The sequence below is a fragment of the Cavia porcellus genome, unplaced genomic scaffold (genome assembly GCF_034190915.1).
Source record: "Cavia porcellus strain 051 isolate PalLab524CR breed Dunkin Hartley unplaced genomic scaffold, mCavPor4.1 scaffold_2, whole genome shotgun sequence".
Lineage (NCBI taxonomy): Eukaryota > Metazoa > Chordata > Mammalia > Rodentia > Caviidae > Cavia > Cavia porcellus.
Genome location: NW_026947485.1, coordinates 89,837,220 through 89,854,916, shown reverse-complemented (window position 1 = coordinate 89,854,916; position 17,697 = coordinate 89,837,220). Strand labels below are relative to the sequence as shown.

Genomic DNA, 17,697 nt, shown 5'->3' with positions numbered 1-17,697 from the left:
AAAGAAATATGGCTCAGCCTCCCTCTAGCATGGCTTTGTTTTGGTACATTGCTCCTGTACATGTCCTGGGCTTCTGGAAAACCTGACCTCTCAAATAGGAGACAGAAAGGTGGAGGATGGCAAGGGCTGTCTTATGTGGTGGTGCATGCCTGTAATCCGAGAAATCTGGGAGGCTGAGGCAGGAGGATTGCAACTTTGAGCCCAACGTGAGAAAACTAGTAATTCAGAGAAATCCTGTCAAAAAAATTTTTAAGAATTAGGGGTAGAGTGTGAAGAACCTGGGTTCAGTCTTCAGGGAGTGGATTGGTAGGCCCAGGGAAGCACTTCTATTTAGAAGTCACCAAGAACACAAAACTTCAGCTCCTCTCCCAGCTCTCTGGCTACTGCTGGCCTTTACACAGCTCTGCCTTGAGCTGACTCGGTCACCACCATTGCACCCTCTGTGGGGCACTGGGGACAGAAACTGTTCCTGCCGCTTCTTCAATGCCATACACACAGCAGAACCCCCCCCACCACCACCACACACACACCCCAGGGGGACGGACACGTGACAACTCTGAGGCTCTGAGGCCAGATGTACACTGAGAAAATGTCCAGATTTTCACCTGGGGCTGGGCTGAATGGGGCTCAGAGGGCAGCACCCCAAATTTCTTGGCTCAAGCTCCTCTGGATCCCAGGTTCTAAAAGAGAAGGGAGGGGCCGGCTCAGCATGCCCCACCCTGGGTGAGCTCACAAAGGCTGGGGGGAGGCTGGAGACTGGAGGTGGGGGGTGGAGGGAGGCCAGGGGTGATCCAGGCACCCAGGTGAGAGCAGCTGGGGTGAGCATGGGGTGGTGGGTAAAGATTCATGTTCTGTTCTGCCTTCCTCCTCAGGGTCATGTGCTTCCTGCCCACCTCCTCCAGGCAGGCCTTCTGGGTCCCACCGAAGGTTCACACTTCTGTCCCTGAGAGTCACCTATTCATGCCCACTTTCATGCCATAACTCTCAAAAGAATTACTTAATCTCAGTATGCTTTATCTGTAGCTTGGGTTCTTGCCCATAGAGAAGCTGTGGGCATTAAGAGCAGCGAGCAGTTCCCTAAGCCGTGCGTATCTAGTCTTCTCTACATGTCTGACTCTGGCCTAGAAATGGCTATGTCGGAAGGCTGCTGAGAGGGCTTGCTGATATGGTGCATGGAAGGCTTTGAGAATAATTCTTGGTTGGCAGGTGGAGGTGCTGGACACTCATTTGCAGTCTGCTCCGCCTGACCAGCACCAATACCTCTCAGGATTCAACCCTGAGGCCAGGGGTTCTAGATGTGGTTCTGGCCTTGCTGCTCCTGGCTTGGTAAGGGCTGAACTCCTTTAGCAGTGCCTATTACTGCTGACGGCCCTGGAAGGTGGCCCTTCCTTCTACCCAACAGCCCCACCTTCCTGACTTCAGAGCACTGCTTCAAGGAGACCAATTAGGACAGGAGATGGCAGTAGCCACAGGATTCAGTGGCAAACCCTGGCTGATTTGGGATGGGGAGATAACTGGTGATTCCTGAGGCAGGAAAGCTCTTTGTTCCAAAGAGAGCATCCACATAAACCGGTACTGGGCCCCACCACACCCTGCTATTCCCCTTGGATGCCACGCCAACTTTTTTGAGCCTTTCTGATTCCTTCAAGTCATGACCTATTCTGATTTTTTGTTGTGATTCTCTAGTGTGTAGCATCCTACGCATTAGATACTATTGGTAGCTGATGCCCCCATATATGACAGCCAAAAATTTTCTAGACATTGCCAAATGTTCTGAGGGCAAAGGTGGTGGAGGCAAAAATTATCGCTGGCTAAAGAAAGTTGTGTTAATGTAGGAATCTCATCTCTCCTCTTCCCCAAATTATGAGTCCTACATGGGGGCTTCTGGGTCTTGCTTATCTTTATATTCCCAGTTTCTGTCACATTTATTGCTGTAGTATGCATATAGTTCATGATTTTTGGGTGGATGAATGAGTGTATGGATGGACGGGTGGATGGACGAGTGGAGGGATGGATGGGTGGATGGATGGATGGATGGGAGGAGTCTGCCAGGAAAGGGAGACATTCATGGGCAGTGACCTGTATATCTGTTATCTAAGAGAGCATAAAAGATAATGATCTCCATGATCCTTGTAACTGAAACCATCTCTGCTGCTGGCCTTGAGTGAGACGGTGGTGCTTCCTAGGCTCTGGTAAGGTCATTCTTTAACTCTCAAGTTTTCTGGCACACAAGGAGTAAGTTTTTGATGCAGGAATTTTTGATAAGGTGATTTCTTTCCCTCCTTCATTAACAGAGAACAAAATCATGGAGTCTTCCAAGATCTTCATGAGGCAACTGCCAATTGCACCAGGCTACAGTGGTAAGTGGCAGCCTGGAGAACGTGGTCATGGTCTCTTTCCTTGTCTTGACCCATTGTCGGTATCTTACCAGCTCATTGTGTTAGTGTAGGTTCTCCAGCTTCTAAGATATCCTGAACACAGCATTGCTGATAGCTGGACTCTGATACATGGAGAGAAAAGGCTTAGACCAGATCTCTCTGACATGCATGCATGCTGGAAGTGCTTTGAGCCTGTTCAATGAATTTCAGCAAGGTTAAGAGTGCTATGAGGATTGATCTAGTGAAAAGTTACAGCCCTGCCCTTCCCTGATTGGGCTTTCTCAAATTGCCCCCCACCCCCAGGGAGGATCTGTGCTCTTATTTTTTCCTGTATCTCCTAAGGGGTGGTGGTCAATTGCCCTGTTATTTGGGGTGGGGGCTGTCCTGGCAACTGCAAGTCCCTTAGTCCTTGGCCAAATAGGACCATGGGCCATTCTTCCTAAAGACTTTCTTCTCAGGCTTCTGGGCCACTAAGAGTTCACTGCATCACATACTGTGGGTGATAAACCCAGTGGCTCCATGTGCCTTCTTATCCTCAGATATTCTGGGGGGTGGGAGGCAGAGGTGCTTGGGACTATTGCATGATCCTAGCCTCACCCTGGCCCTTCTGGCTGAATAACAGGCTTTGGTTCTGGCACGTCCGGCGTGTGGGTCAACTGTCTGTGTGGCCACTGTCTAAGTGACTATAAGCACCTCACCTGCTCATGGTAAGGGGAAAACATCCTATAAAATGGGTGCATTTGTTTCAGAGGGCACTGTAATCAGGTCCCATAAACCAGGTGATTAAAAACAAGAACTTATTTCCCTGTTCCACTGGCTACAAATCTGATCAAAGGGCCAGTAGCGCCATGTCCTCTCTGAAGTCTGCAGAGGATCTTTCCTTTGCCCTTTCATGCTTCTGGGTGTCCCAGTGGCCCCTGGCTTGTGTCAGTATTACTGCAGCCTCTGCCTCCATCTTCACAGGACTCCTTATTCTCCTGGATCTCTAATTTTGTGTGCCTCAAATCTCTTCTTTTCATTTATAAGGACACCAATCATTGAATTTAGGGCCCATCCTAAATCTAGAATGATCTCATTTTTAGAACCTTAATTATATCTGTAAAGGCTCTTTCTAGGGAAGACCATTTCACAGGTTCAGGGGAATCTATGTTGGGGTACAGCACAACCCACTATGTGGACCACACAATTGTTGCAATGACTGTTTTAAATATGTTAGTGCTTAGACTCAAAGGCATGTGTGCACACACACATGCACACATATACACACACTCATGCACATTCCTGTTAGCACATAGAATCCGTATACACCAGCATAGGCCCTGAGCAGGGAAGCCACTGTGGTAAGGCCCCTAGGGTTCTGTGGCTTCCCCTGTGACATTAGGTTATCCGTTGATCTGTGGATTGTAGACACTGGATAATGTGCAGAGTATTGATACTGCCAAGGGCAGTCTATTAATTCTGTTCTTCCAGAGATGGCTTGTGACAGGGCTCAGAGCTTGGGGGTTCCTGCCTTCGTGCTTTAGCTAGGTTTTCTTTCCATAGGGAAAAAAGCAAAAATGTTAGGTTGTAATCCTGAAAGATATTTGTTTGTTTATTTTGCAATTAAAACCAAGTTCTTAACCAGTGTTCCTCAATTGTTCTTTTAAAAGAGTCTGATTCTGATCATATTTATAGCATTTAGGGTTCAGCAGCCAGTTTAAGTAGTTGTGTTTTACCCATGCTAATTGTAATGATCATATGTTATTTTGTGGGAAATGGTGAAAAATTGTCCTAGGGGTGGGTCTTGCAGATAATGAGTTTACTTTTTGTGTAATATGTCTCGGCTTTTAATAAGCCTGCAATTTCCCCATGGTCCAGCAAGAAAGATCCCAAATGCAATTTGGGAAGTGTCAAGGGAAATGTGCTTTCTCACTAAAAAGAGACATAATTTCAAGTACTCCTCAGACCACATTTTGGCCCATTAATGCTTTCCCCATTGTTCACGCTGACATCAGGGTTTTGCTATCAAAGAATATGACTGTCGTTGCCTTTGTTGAAAGCGGCCTTCCCTCCCTGGTTCCAAGGTCATTTTTTGTGGCCTTGGGAGGGCCCGGCTACAGTGAAAACAGCAATACCGCCTGTATTAATGGCCTTTGGAAAACTACAGAGGAGCTGGCTGGGGAAGAAGCCGAATGGCAGGCGGCAGTGATGGGTATTCGAGGTGGGTCCACCCTCCTCACTAGCCTGCCTTGCTCAAGGCCGCGGTGCCACCGGATCTTGCAGGCTTCGTGCCGTTCCTCAGCTGCCAGGAAACCTCCAGTGAGGACAGTGTGGAGCACTGTCTGAAAACCTTCCGGGAGAAGACGCAGCGATACAAAGACCAGCTGGAGGAATTCCGCTGCGCCGTGGCCACTGCTCCGAAGCTGAAACCCGTGTGCTCCGAGGAGACGGTCCTGAGGGTGCTGCATGAGTACGCCCGGCAATACCACCCCCTGACTCTGGGTAGGAGTGCCCCAAACCAGCTTCCCCCAGCCCTGGCCCCAAGCACGCACCCCAGCATGCAGCCACGGACAGCACAGACCCCAGCATTGCTCCATGTCCCTGGTACTCCATGCAAAATGAAAGGCTCAGTTTGTGCATACCAGAAAGATATGCATGTAAGGGGAGGGACACAGGCCTGGTCTGCAGAAGGGGCTGCTCCGAGAACTCAGAGCAAGGCATCACAGCGCACTTCCAAACTTCAGCATCTGGGTCTGCAGATAGCATTGTTCAGTTCCCTTCTAGGTGCTGGCCATTGGAATTCCCCGGCCACACAGCACTCCCTCTCAGGGGCAGGCGAAGCAAGGTTGCCAGAGGTGGGGCCACTTGGTTGGGGTTACAGCAAGATGCCAATGTCAGTAGGGGTTTGAAAGCAGTTCCTCCAGGCACCAGTTCTGTAGGAGAAGCTTTGCCTTGAATGAGAAGCAATGCCACCAAGGCTGACTTCATTATAGTCACAACGATTTGACCTAAGTTATTTTGAAGTCTAAAAGGCCTTTAAAAAATGGGCTTTACTGTTATAACTGTTTTGGGGTCTTTTCAAGAACGTATGATACTTTACATGTTTGTTGTACTTTAAATTTTTTCAAACAATGCAAAGAATATCCGGCCAAGTTGGGATTTAGCCCAGCTCTTTTAACTACTTGCTGTGTGATCTAAGGTAACTTGGTTCCCCTCTCTGGGCTCCAGTTTCTTCATCCCAGGCAGGGACTAGATGCTCCTAACGGTGCCCTCTGGCTCTGAGTTCTGGGATCTTTGGACTCACTCAGCTTTTATGGCAACTGGAGGAGACAGTGGGGGCTGTGAAACTTGCTCAAGGTCACCCCACCAGCCAGAGTCATAGCAATGAACCAAAGAAAGGTAACTGGTACTACTGAGTCCAGTGTGTTTTCTCCTGATTCCCTGGATGCATATCTTTTTCCCTCCATTACATAAAACATCCCAGAGGATGCTGGCAGTGTGTTCACCAACCTGAGAGAAAAGCAGGACCGGAAACTCAGCCAGACCAGGCTTGGGCCCTGGCCCTGCCCATTCCTGGTCAAGCCTCTCTGAATCTCTTTGCAAGTCTTTTTCTTCATACGTGGGAGGTAACAATGGTGAGGAAGCACCATTTCCCAGGTCCCTGACACAGGGTACCACCATTCATGGTGGCTGTGGCTCTGTACCACGTGTAGACTTTGATTAGCTGACTGGTGTTAGCGAGCTCGTGGGCACAGCTCACTGTTCAGTGCCCTCAGGAAGCACGGTGTCTCTTTACAGAATGTAAGAACATGAAGAAACCCCCCCAGGAGCCCCCAATCCCTGGCTGGGCGGGCTTCCTGCCCAGAGCCAGGGTCACTGAGCTGGGCTGTGCCACGAGGTACACTGTCATGGCCAGAAACTGCTACAAAGACTTCCTGAACATCAAGGAGCTGGCCGAGCGGGCACATCAGAAATATGCGGAGTAAGTATGGCTTGGGTCACAGCCACAGGCGGTAGCAGGCGGGAGAAGAGCAGACTGGCTGGGGTTACCAGGTGCCCCATCTGCACAGGGACCATCTTGGGTGCAATTAGTTTTTTTTTTTTTTTTTTTAAGAGGAAAAAGAGAAAAACACAAAACAAAACAAAGTGGTGTAAGGGTACACGTAATACAGAACTACAAAAAAAAAAAAATAAGAAATCACCTGTTAGTAGATTACATATTATCATCTTGAAAATAGTTGCTCAAATCACAGTATCAAAGAATACAAGGTGGACATTCAAATAGGGAGACTGTAAACATCTGTGTTCAATGATCCAAAAACATTGATAATAGTCAGCTATTTAACACCCCCAAACACACTTGCTGTTATATCCGTTAGAGCTCTTTTTCTTTTTGTTTTCTTTTTTTTCCCTCTCTTTTTTACAACAAAATTTACACATTTTGGATTTTATTACTCCTTAGTGCTTATTACTTTTTTGGGGGGGGGAGAGAATACAGTCAAATATGGCAAAACAAAGCTGTCAGTCAATACCAAGGATAGACGTAGCACATGGTGTAGAACAGAGTACAAGGTTATCAACAATGGTTATCTCTTGTTGTCTCTTGTTTCCTTAAAAAGAATTGTCTATCTCATTAGATATTATAAAGTTGGACAAAACAGTAGAGAACAAGACCAATAAAACTTAGGCATTGTAAACATTACAGGACTTCCAAAGAAGACAATAGTCAAACCAGAATGGGTATCTTAGTGAATCTTATTGCCTTCAAAGTAGTTGCCTATGTCTTTAAACTTGATACTATCATATAGAATGGAACAGAGTCTAATCAGTCAAAACAAGATCGTGGGAGTATTACAGGACTTCAAAACAAGTTAATAGGAAATCAAAAAGAGTTACTATTTATATATCCTAATTTTTTAAATTTTTTCTTTAATTGAGACAAACATAAGAAATGACTAAATAATTTTTTTAAAAGAATAAGGGGGAGATTGAGATAAAACAGGACATAACAATGTAACAATAGAGGTCAAAGCATGACTGTTTCAGCAACCTAGTACTTCACCACCATATAACCTGACTTAATAGTAGTTACCATAGTGTCTGTCTTTTTCCTTGAAATATTTGATGCAATTAGTTATATGGAAGGGCCTCCCATGTCACTGTCACGCTTTGCTCCCAAGAGTTCCCTGGGGCGGTTTTGCTGGTTTGTAGGATTGGGGGGGGGGGAGTAAAACCTTACAGGGCCACCTGTCAGGGATGCTGCGGGAAGGAGATGGAAGGTGATACCTGGGCACAGTACAGGGTGCTTCCTGTGGTCTGTTTCTCCTCCCACAAAATGGAGACAATACTTTTAACCTTTAGGGTCAGTTGTAAGAACTGGGATATAGCATGCTTTCCCAGCACCTGCATATTGTATTGTCTTATTTTATTATTAAAAGAAATAACTTTCTGACCTTTGTTCTTACTACAGACTGTATGGAGGTAACTCCACACAACCTTCTGCTCTTGCCCCCAAAGTCTTACAGCATGAAGAGCCAGTGGCCAAATACTCAGACTTCTCCAGCTCAGGTAAGGAAAGGCTCTTCCTTTCCTTCCTACTGCTATCCCTCCCTCCCTCCCTCCCTCCCTTTCTTCCTTCTTTCATTCCTTCCTTCCTTTTTGCCTTTTTAGACAGGGCACGATGTCTCTCTCTCTCTCCTCTCTTCCTTCTCCCTTTTCTCTCTCTCTCTCTCTCTCTCTCTCTCTCTCTCTCTCTCTCTCTCATCTTTTTTAAACAGAGTTTTACTATGCAGTTCAGCCTGGCCTTGAACTCATTTTGTAGCCCAGGCTGGCCTCAAACTCACAGCCATTCTCCTGTCTCAGCCTCCTGAGTGCTGGGATTATAGGCATGCACCACCACTCAGCACAGACAGAATTTTGCTATATGATCCAACTTGGCTTTGAACTTGCTTCTTGCCCTAGCCTCTCTAGCACTTGGATCACAAGTGTGGGCCCCCAGTCCGTGTGCACTGCATTTCAAAGGGTAATGAAATGTTTGCAGAGCCTTCTCTCCTGAGCTGGCCACAAGCTTGCTACTGTCTTCCAGGGGGAATCTGCCCTGCACTTGGAAGACCCCAGAGAACTCCAGAGGACTCCAGAGCTCCGGTGACATGTGGCTGTGCTCATATACCAAATATGTGCAGCAACAGGGAGACCTATCTAGAGCCACTGTCCTCAGTGAAGCATGCAGACGCCTAGGAGCCTGTGGGCTCTCAGGGAGAGGTGGGGTGGGGGTGCCAAAAGCCTGCTGTCCTCACCCCAGACCCAGCCTCTCACCACACTCCAGTGGGCAGTGAGAAGCTCAACAGCCGGAACTCTTTCCTGCTGTCTGCCTTGGCGATGACACGACATTATGACACAGGTCTTCTGTTGTCCTGTGGGAATAAAGAGGATCCTTCTCAGAGCGCTGGAGGATGTTAAGGCTGTTTTTTCCAGGTGTTGCTGACCTTGGGAAGGACCAGGGTGAGGTTGTCACTTTCTAATCCTTGAGGCAAACTGTCATAGCTTGGCCAGGCTCTTCTCTGAGCCCAGCCCAGCCTCCTGAACAGTCTGTCCTTCTCAGCCATCCTGGGCCTGGCATGCTGTGTCCTCAACCTTGGCATAGACGCCACGCCCCCAGGAGGCCGCAGCTGCCAGACCCCAGCTGTATTGGTTTTCCGGGGCTGCCCTAACAAAGTACTAGCAATCAATGGCTTCAGACAGAAAAGCTTATTGTCTCACAGTTCTGGGGGTGGGGCAGACATCTAAAATCAAGTTGCTAGCAGGGTCTCTTCCCTCTGATATGTAGAGGGCAGTCCTTGCCTCTTCCTAACCCCTCAGCCACCATCGCAGTCTTTGGGGCATAACTATAATCTCTGCTCCCCAAGTTACACGCTGTTTTCCTTGGGTCTCTGGGTCTTCTCATAGTCATCCTCTATGAACACAGCAGTAATGTTGGGTTAGGAGCCTGCCTTACTCCAGTCTGACCTCATCTTAACTAATCGTACCTACAATGACTATTTCTAAATCAGTTGTGTTCTGAAGGGCTTTGTTGCAGGGATATCTGTCAACCTGCAGCTCTGGCTACTTGCCCCCTTGTCCCTGGCTACTTGCCCCCTTGTCCCTGACAGGCACTCTTCTGACCTCACCAGGCAGCCTTCATGTGGAAGAGATCGGAAGCAGCTCTGTAACTGGGCATGGGGTGTGGGTAGTTTAAATACGAAGTGTCCCCCAAAGTCTCATGCACTGATGGCTTAGTCCCTGTTATGGTTTAGATCTAAAACAAGTCCACTCCCCCTGCACCCTCTCCTGGAAATTTCACATGTTCAGAAGTAGAACTTTTGGAAGGTGATTGGATCATGAGGAGTCTATACTCACCAGTGGATTAATCCACTGATTTCTGGCTCATAGCTTCATGTGTGATAGAAAGTGGGGCCTAGATATTGCTCATCACTAGGATGAGCTAGAAGAGAGTATTTTTGTCCCTGGCTCCTCCTGTCTGTCCACTTCCTAACTCCCACAGGCTGAGCAGCTTTCCTCTGCCTTGCCTTGTACCATGCCGTTTCTGCCTTGAAGCCAGCTGACCATGTGGAGGTTGAATCCTTCCAAAACCAGGAGGCAAAATAAGCCTCCCCTTCTTTATGGGTGTCAAGTATTTTGGCCCAACCACAGAAAAGTCTCAAATACAGTTCTCAGTACAGCAGTGTTCAGGGGTGGGTGCTAGAGAAGGCACTGACTGGATCACAAAGGCCTTAAGTTCATTAGTGAGTTAATCACCTTACTGAGATCATAATCTTGATGACATTGTTGGGAGGGGATGGTTATTGGAGATGAAGCTTAATTTAGGGGAGCAGATCATAGAGTGTAACCTGGGTGACCATATCTGGTCCCTGGTCACTTTCTGTCTTACTCTTTCTCTTTCTCTACCTCCTGGCTGCTGTAAGGTGAGCAGCTTTCTCTTCCTGGCCCTTCTGCCATGTTTCTGCCTTGCCATGGACCCCAAAACAATAGAGATGTCTAACCATGGACTTTGAAACCATGAGCCAAAGTAAACCTTTTCTCCTGTAACTTGTTTTTCTCAGATATTTTGTCACAGCAATGAAAAGCTAAAACAAAAACAAACAAACAAACAAACAAACAAACAAAAAAACCCAAAAAGCTAAAACAGAGCCCAAATGGGGCATTGGCATCAAATGACTCAAAAGTACACAGACCAAAACTAATGGGAATTCTTCCAGAGGCAAAACTTTTGTCTGGGCTTCCTGCCCTCCCAAGGTGCCATGGGTCAGAATCAGGAAGATGGAAAACTTCAGTGAGAAAAAGGCACCATCTTTGTCTCCACAGCTCTCCAAGTGTAGTTTGGTAGTATCCTCTTAATAAACATCAGCAATAGATACAGCAGGGCCTGTCACCTCAGCTCCAGAGGAAACAAAGATCTTTTTGTCATATGCCATTTGTTGTAAACAAATGAAAGAATATTAACCTTACCTCTATTTTACAGTTTTAGTGGTTAGGAGAACTGCTCTTCTATTACTAATATACTGTTATTCAATATAGGAAGAAACATGCATATTACACACAAATCTGTTCTTTTTAATGTTTTGATAGCATTTCCTTTGTAATCTTACATATCTTAATGTGCACATTTTTCTAAAAGAAAAAAAAAGACTAGTGGAATTCACCAGACAGCTTCAGCACCCAGAAATGGTTAAGGACCCTTGAGCAGCAAAATGAAAAATCAAATGAAAAGGGCAACTATCTTCCAGAACAAACAACAACCTTACTGAGATCATAATCTCTGCAGGATGCGGGATTATAGTGTAGACGATTGTTTAAAAGGTGATGTGATGGAAGACTACTGTATGGAGAAATATTTAGGATACAGTACTTGAAAACAAAAGGTCATATCATGTATAAAAGCACTAAAGCTATGTCTATACACAGACACACACCGTAATTGCATCTTCTGTTTAATTGAAAGGGAGAGCTGTCCTCTTGTGGTAACAATGGTCATTTCATTGATGGTGCCCCTGGGTTTTCTTTTCTTTGTGCTTTTTCTGATTTTTCCACAGCCAGAAGGTATTGCTTTCATAATCAGGAGAACATATTATTTTAAAAAGCTTTATTTGAATTTCATTAACTAATCTTTTGGAGATTATGTATTTAAAGGAAAAAATGCCATACCTCAAAAGAAGGCAGTTGGCATTCTCTTAAAAGGCCTGGGGCAAAGTTTGGTGACTTTTTTCTAGTTTTTTTTTTTTTTTTTAAAGCATGAAGGAGTGACCTCAGACTCCCAGAAAGAAAACCAGGAGATGGACCTCAAACTGCCAGGGTCACGTGGTCTCATGGGGCCAAGTCCCTGAGGTGCCAGGCTGGCCCTCATCTTGCTTTCCCTACAAGATCATATCGTGCACCAATATTTTAGCAGATGACTCATTCATTCTGCACTTAAAAGAAAAATCTTCAACAGTAAGGTCAAAACCAAACCAACCAAACCAGACCAAGCCAACAATAACAATTCAGTAACGGAAATAACAAAGGCCATTTAGAAAATTCTTTAACATGATCTAATACGTTCATGATTGTGATCACCAAAATTAGTGTGCAAAGCCATAACATTTTTTTTAGCAGTTCCAAATTGTAATTCTTAATCATCTTTTCTGTTTCTCCCTGGCCTATAATTTCTAGAGCATTGTCTGTAGGTTGGGAGAGGTATAGAGAGGTGAGTTTACGATTCAGGAAATTATCATTAAAAACAAGCTGCGTCCAGAATGAGCTCATTCCTGCCACTAAAGTCAATTCCATTACCTGATAAGACAAAATTTCCTGGGCTAACTGTACCTTTTGTCAGGCTAGTGTGGCCTCTGTGAAAAAGCTCTCCTTTAGGAGTCATAATTTTTTCTTTCTGTGCAAGACAGCCACTGGAAGCCGGCATTAGGAGGGGACACAGACATTCTCCATCCCCACTCCACACCCCACAGTGGTGACCAGTTGTCCCTGAACAAGATACAATCATGGCTTTAATTTTACTCAAGCACAGCTGTGAAGTGTGAGCATAAGGCAGGCTTCCACAGTACCTGTCTCAACTGGGCTTTTTGTCCTGGCTGCATGACTCTGGATATTTTCTACTTAACCCCTGAGCATCAAATTCCTACTCTGCAAAATGAAGATAACAGAAGAACTTACCTAGTAGCATGGTTCTGAAGAGTAAAACTATAAGCAGGTATGGGCCAGGGAGGGTAACTCAGTGGGAGAGCATCTGCCTAGCATTTGGGAGACCCTGGTTTTGATCTCCAGCACAGAAAGAGAGAGAGAGAGAGAGAGAGAGAGAGAGAGAGAGAGAGAGAGATGCTAACTGAGGGGTCACACAGAAGGTAAGTGGCAGAGCTGAGGCCTGTCTTAAAAACATAACCTTCACAGTATGTAAGTTTCCTTGGTTATTTTCACAATAATATAAGTTAACTTATACATGTCATGATTTCATACAATGAGCTCCAAAAGATGAAACAGATGAGAAGATAAACAATAGGAGTACAGTGCAATAAACTTAAGGGACCCAACACCATGGGGCTAGGGGGGTTGTAAGCCAGGTGTTATGGGTCCTCTTGCCTACTGATGCCACAAAATTGCTGAGTGATCTTGCACAGGAAACTTAATTCCTTAAAACTTGTGTTTTGTTTTAAAATGATGTTAACACCTTCCTCTTGAAGGATTTTGAAGGATTAACTAAAAAATGTACCCAAAAAGCTTTGCATGGCATTTTTCAGGTGTAAAAATTTCAGGCCTCCTGTTTCGTGTTGACCACAGCACCTGGAAAGAAAGACAAAAATGGCAGAAGCTAAAAGACTCAGTGAAGGATAAGACAGGATTTCATCTCTCTCCTCTGTGCTCAAACCTTGCAGCTCAGCTGCCTGTCCCACTCCATTGAGTTATGAGTTGGAGTCTTGACCCCTTTTTTCTCAGAAGGCCTCTGAGTTCCTTGTGCAGATTACTTCTCCTACAAATCTCCCAGGCTTGCCCTGCTCCATAGGCTAGGTTGAACAACCATAAGTGTGAGCTGTCATTGGTGATGCTGACCCTATCCTGCAGGCAGATCCTCTAGCCATCTGCCGTCTCCTTGGTAGCCTCCTCTTTGCAGCTGATGGGGCAGGCAGGGTACTCCAGATTATACTATGCTCCCCAAACCAATTCTTTTCAGGAAAAAATGAGAAATATATGTTTAGATTCGAATAAGATTTGTCTAGATTCTCCAAAAACTGAGCAGCACCAAGCAACTCACTTCTCCTGACTTGCTACAGGCACCATCTGGAAGGGGTCCCAGTCTCACATTCTTTAGCTGTCATTTCTGATGGATGCTGACCTCAAAGTCATGCAAGGGAACTAATTTTCTCGGCTCCTCTAGTTTCAGTGGTTCCCTTTGCCTTCCACTATCTCAGACCCCATCAGGCTCTAAGATGTTTCAGCAGTAGCCTGAACCACTTCCATTTGCTGAAACTCGCTCCCAAGTTTTGTGAGCATTTCAAGTATTGATCCAGGGCATTTCGGATACTTCTACAATTCTTGTGTACGTTTTTACAGCCTGCAGCTTTGTGAGGTTGGGGTTCTGTTGCTTCTTGTTGTTCTTCTCATTTTATCTATGTAAGGGTACTGTGAGGACCTTTTTAGCCAATGTGTCTGAAACATTCTTCTAGTACATCGATAATCCTGAAAGCAGCATTTTATTTGAGCACTATCTCAGCTTCCTGCCCTAAAGGTGCTAATTCCCTTTGTAGATTATAAATCACTAAGCCCTCCTGCCAAGCCAGGGTTGAAAACTTTTTCTACAAAGGGCCAAATAGTAAATACATTAGGCTTCATGGGTCATATGGAAAATGACAAGAGTTCTGCCATTTAAGTAGATGTTAAAGTTTAGATCTACAATACCCCCCAATTCTCATGTGTTTAGAAGGTGGTTGGATAACTGGGAATGATTCTCATCTGTGATTCTCCCATTGATGGGTTTAGTAGACTGTGCGGCTAGGAGGTGGAACCTGGTTGGAATTTGGTCTCTGGGGATGTGATCCAGAGGGGTGTATGTTTGCTCCTTGCTCCTCTTCTTTCTGCTTTCTCTTTGCCGTGGGTTGAGCACCCTTTCTTTGCCTGCCCCTTTGCCATGCTGTTTCTGCCTTGGAGCCAATGGACCATGGACTGAAACTATGAACTGAAAAAGCCTTTAAGTTGCAGGTGTTGGGTATTTTTCAGGAAAGTGATTAGAACAGCAGGAAAGCAGCTAGAGATATCATGTAAGTGACTGAGAAGCTGCTGTGGTCACATAAAACTTTGTTGACAATCATGAAATATAGTTTTATATAATTTTCACATAACATGAAATAGGCATCTTTTGAATCTGTAAGGAGCCAATAAACAATGTGAGGGTCATTTTTAGCCAAGAGGGACATTCAAAGAACAGTTGGTCCTAATTCATCCACCCCTGCCATTAAGCCACTATTCAAATTGTGACATTTTTGTTTGCCATGTGGGTCAGACACTCACCCCTTTGAGAGACACGCCCTTGTGGGGTTCCAGAAACAGATTCTCTGGCATCCAGAGCATTCAGTACACAACCCAAGCCCGCTGCCAAGAGAGGGAGCAAAGAAAGATTTGGATCTTGCGTTAGCTGGGATAAAGCCTGCGATGGCTTCAGAGAAAAGGCAGAAACAAAGGCCTGAGAGAGGCTTTTCAGGCCCTGCATTAAAGTTAAAATCTAATTTAGATGAAAATGGATGCATAGAAATTAAATGTGCGCGTCTGTGGTTTTCTTTGTTAACTCCTACATCCCATAACGATAGCTTTACCAAATTTATTCCCTTGGCTTGAAAATAAAGATGCTTTTTGAAATTTGATTTTGTTGTTTTACAAATTGTTTTAGCTTTGTGAATAGTGCAAATTCCATTTCTGATCTGCCTCAAACAAAAATAGAGCATTAAAGTGTTTAAGATTCAATCAAAGGCTTGCTGCGAGTGGCACAATATTAAAATAACAAAAATCAATTCAATTTTTATTTTGAACATGACTTGTCACAAATAGCATTCTAATAGATAACGCTGATTATATGGTAGCAAATGTAATTTATATATACTGAGTGCTGGGCCTTTGTCAGAGTCGTCATTAAGGAATTTGACACGTATGCAGGAGAACAATAAATGTCAACTGAAATATATACCAGCTACATATAAAGGGGCTGCTGAAATGTGTGAGGCTGGTACACATTATACTTATAAGTAATAATATGTGGTCTAAAGTAGTTTGGGTTTTCAAAGAGGAACTCTTTTTATGTTGTCATTTAAAAATATCTCATATTTCTGAAGGTCGGGAATAAATGGGGCTATTAGCATTAAAAGCTAGTAAAGGAGAAAGTAATTTGTTCTTCATTTAACATAACATTTTATGAAATAGCTTTGTAAAATATTCATTTTTCCCCCACAGAGGCTGAGAAGATGGGAGGAAGATGCGGATTCTCAGATGATTTTTTAAAAAATCACACTTTTGTTACCATTAACATCTTGATTCTGTAAAGACTTTCTGGGATTATGTGTCCTGTGCCTGCATAGGTTAGTGCTATGAAATAAAATCATGTACATGGCTGTGGTGTCTGCTGGCCCAGCAGGGTTCTGTCTAGGTCTGCATTGGCAGTGCCATTTGTTACAGGGATGATAGTGTGACACCAGGGACAAGTGACAAAGCTGTCAGGAATGAAAGTGACAGACATGGGCTCTCTCTCTCTCTCTCTCTCTCTCTCTCTCTCTCCCTCTTTCTGTGTGTCTTAGGGATGGTAGCTAATAAATCAGAATCTGAATCCAAATATAGACCTAGGAATGCCATGGGGGAGTGGTCTACCATCAAATGGCACTCGGTCACCTTTCACCTGCTGGGGGTCCCGAACTGCAGAATATGCCAAGTCTCATACACACAGGCTCCAGGGTAGCCCTCTCATCTTCCCTGGAATCAATCAATGGATCTCTCTTTCCCTTTGCTTTTAAATTTGTATTAAAAAACTATAAATTGACAAGCACCACTAAAACTACCAGAAATTTGCAAAGATGAACTTTTATCTATTTTCTTGAAATCATTTTGTAATAAAAAATAAATAAAACATTAATGGTGGGGCTGGGGATTTAGCTCGGTGGCATAAGAGCCTGCCTGGCAAGTGCCTAGTGGTCGTGAGTTCGATCCCCGGTACCAAAAAACAAAATGGTCATTTAAAGTGTCCTAAATTGACTTGTGGGCCATGGTTTGATATTTTGAAATACATATATGGTGATAGTAGTGTTTCATGAATGAAAATGCACAAAGTGTGTGTTTCTGTGTCCTAGTGGTTTTGTTGGGATGCTGGCTTTTCTCCTCAATGGGATATTTTTGAGTTCCATTGATGTTGGTACATGTGGGTCTTGGTTAATTTTTTTTTTTGCTGAAGTTATATTTTGGATAATCTGATGGATATGAACATTATTTCTTGACTTCATTTGTATTCCTCTGATTACTAGTAAGGTTGGATCTCAAACATTTATAATTTAGGTTACCTCAGCTGTGTTTTGGATCTGGTTTTCCCACAAAGGTTCCCATGTTGGAAGCCAGATCTCCAGGCTGGTGATGTTGAAAGAAGGAGGATTTTTAAGAGGTGGGGTATAGTGGAAGATGATTAGGCTGTAGGGGTTCCATCTTTGGGAGGGAATAACGTCCTCCCACGAAATGAGTCGGTTCTCACAGGACTGGATTAGTTCCCACGAGGCTGGGCTGTGATACAGTGAGTTTGGCTTTCTTGGCTCTTTCTTGTTTTTGCTCCTTCACACTATGCCTCTGCACCTGCCTGCTTATCTGCCATATTGTGACACGGCCAGGAGGTCCTCACAAGGTGACAGCACTGTACTGTTAGGAATTTCCAGTCACCAGAATTGTGGGCCAAGTAGACCTGTTTTCTTTGCACATTGCCCAGCACTGGGTGGTTCATTAAAACAACATAAACAAAATGTCTTCTATTGGGCTGACCACTCATGTTCTTTGTCCATTTCTCTGTTGAGTTTTCCTTTTAAATATTCTAAATTCTAGTCCTTTGCTGTGTCCACTTCAAACACCTTCTCTGAGGTCATGGCTTTTTTACTTCTTTGTCTTCAGTGTCTCTCTTACTCTTAAAGAATAACTCGTGCCAGCCAGCCTTTGTGGCCTGTGTTCTGCATGCTTTATCCATTGTATCCTCCAGCCACTCTGTGGGCAGAGCTGATTATGCCTGAGGAAGTGTTGAGGTCAGAAGGGTCAAGTAGCTGACGCGAGGCGTACAGATCTTGAA

The 17,697-nt window shown here is 44.7% G+C and overlaps 1 protein-coding gene across 3 annotated transcripts; it reads left to right on the top strand.

Moving 5' to 3' along the window:
• The first annotated feature begins 748 nt into the window (after positions 1-748).
• Spmip5 (sperm microtubule inner protein 5) lies at positions 749-16,017 on the top strand. 3 transcript variants are annotated; one of them, XM_063244813.1, is made up of 6 exons: positions 749-803; positions 2,295-2,360; positions 4,641-4,859; positions 6,156-6,339; positions 7,828-7,925; positions 15,840-16,017. In XM_063244813.1, exons 2-6 carry the CDS (start codon positions 2,306-2,308, stop codon positions 15,926-15,928), a joined length of 645 nt encoding a protein of 214 aa, XP_063100883.1. In that variant the 5' UTR covers positions 749-803; positions 2,295-2,305; the 3' UTR covers positions 15,929-16,017. The 3 variants fall into 3 exon arrangements, with proteins under 3 accessions (XP_063100883.1, XP_063100881.1, XP_063100882.1); XM_063244811.1 differs by lacking the exon at positions 15,840-16,017 and adding an exon at positions 8,443-8,800; XM_063244812.1 differs by lacking the exons at positions 749-803; positions 15,840-16,017 and adding exons at positions 2,098-2,192; positions 8,443-8,800.
• Positions 16,018-17,697: the final 1,680 nt, after the last annotated feature.

Excerpts from the sequence above, each read along its gene's own strand:
- Spmip5 (XM_063244811.1), top strand. The coding sequence starts at position 2,306 with ATGGAGTCTTCCAAGATCTTCATGAGGCAACTGCCAATTGCACCAGGC. Across the intron at positions 4,860-6,155 it reads ATACCACCCCCTGACTCTGG|AATGTAAGAACATGAAGAAA; the intron begins GTAGGAGTGCCC and ends GTCTCTTTACAG. Across the intron at positions 7,926-8,442 it reads CTCAGACTTCTCCAGCTCAG|GGGGAATCTGCCCTGCACTT; the intron begins GTAAGGAAAGGC and ends ACTGTCTTCCAG.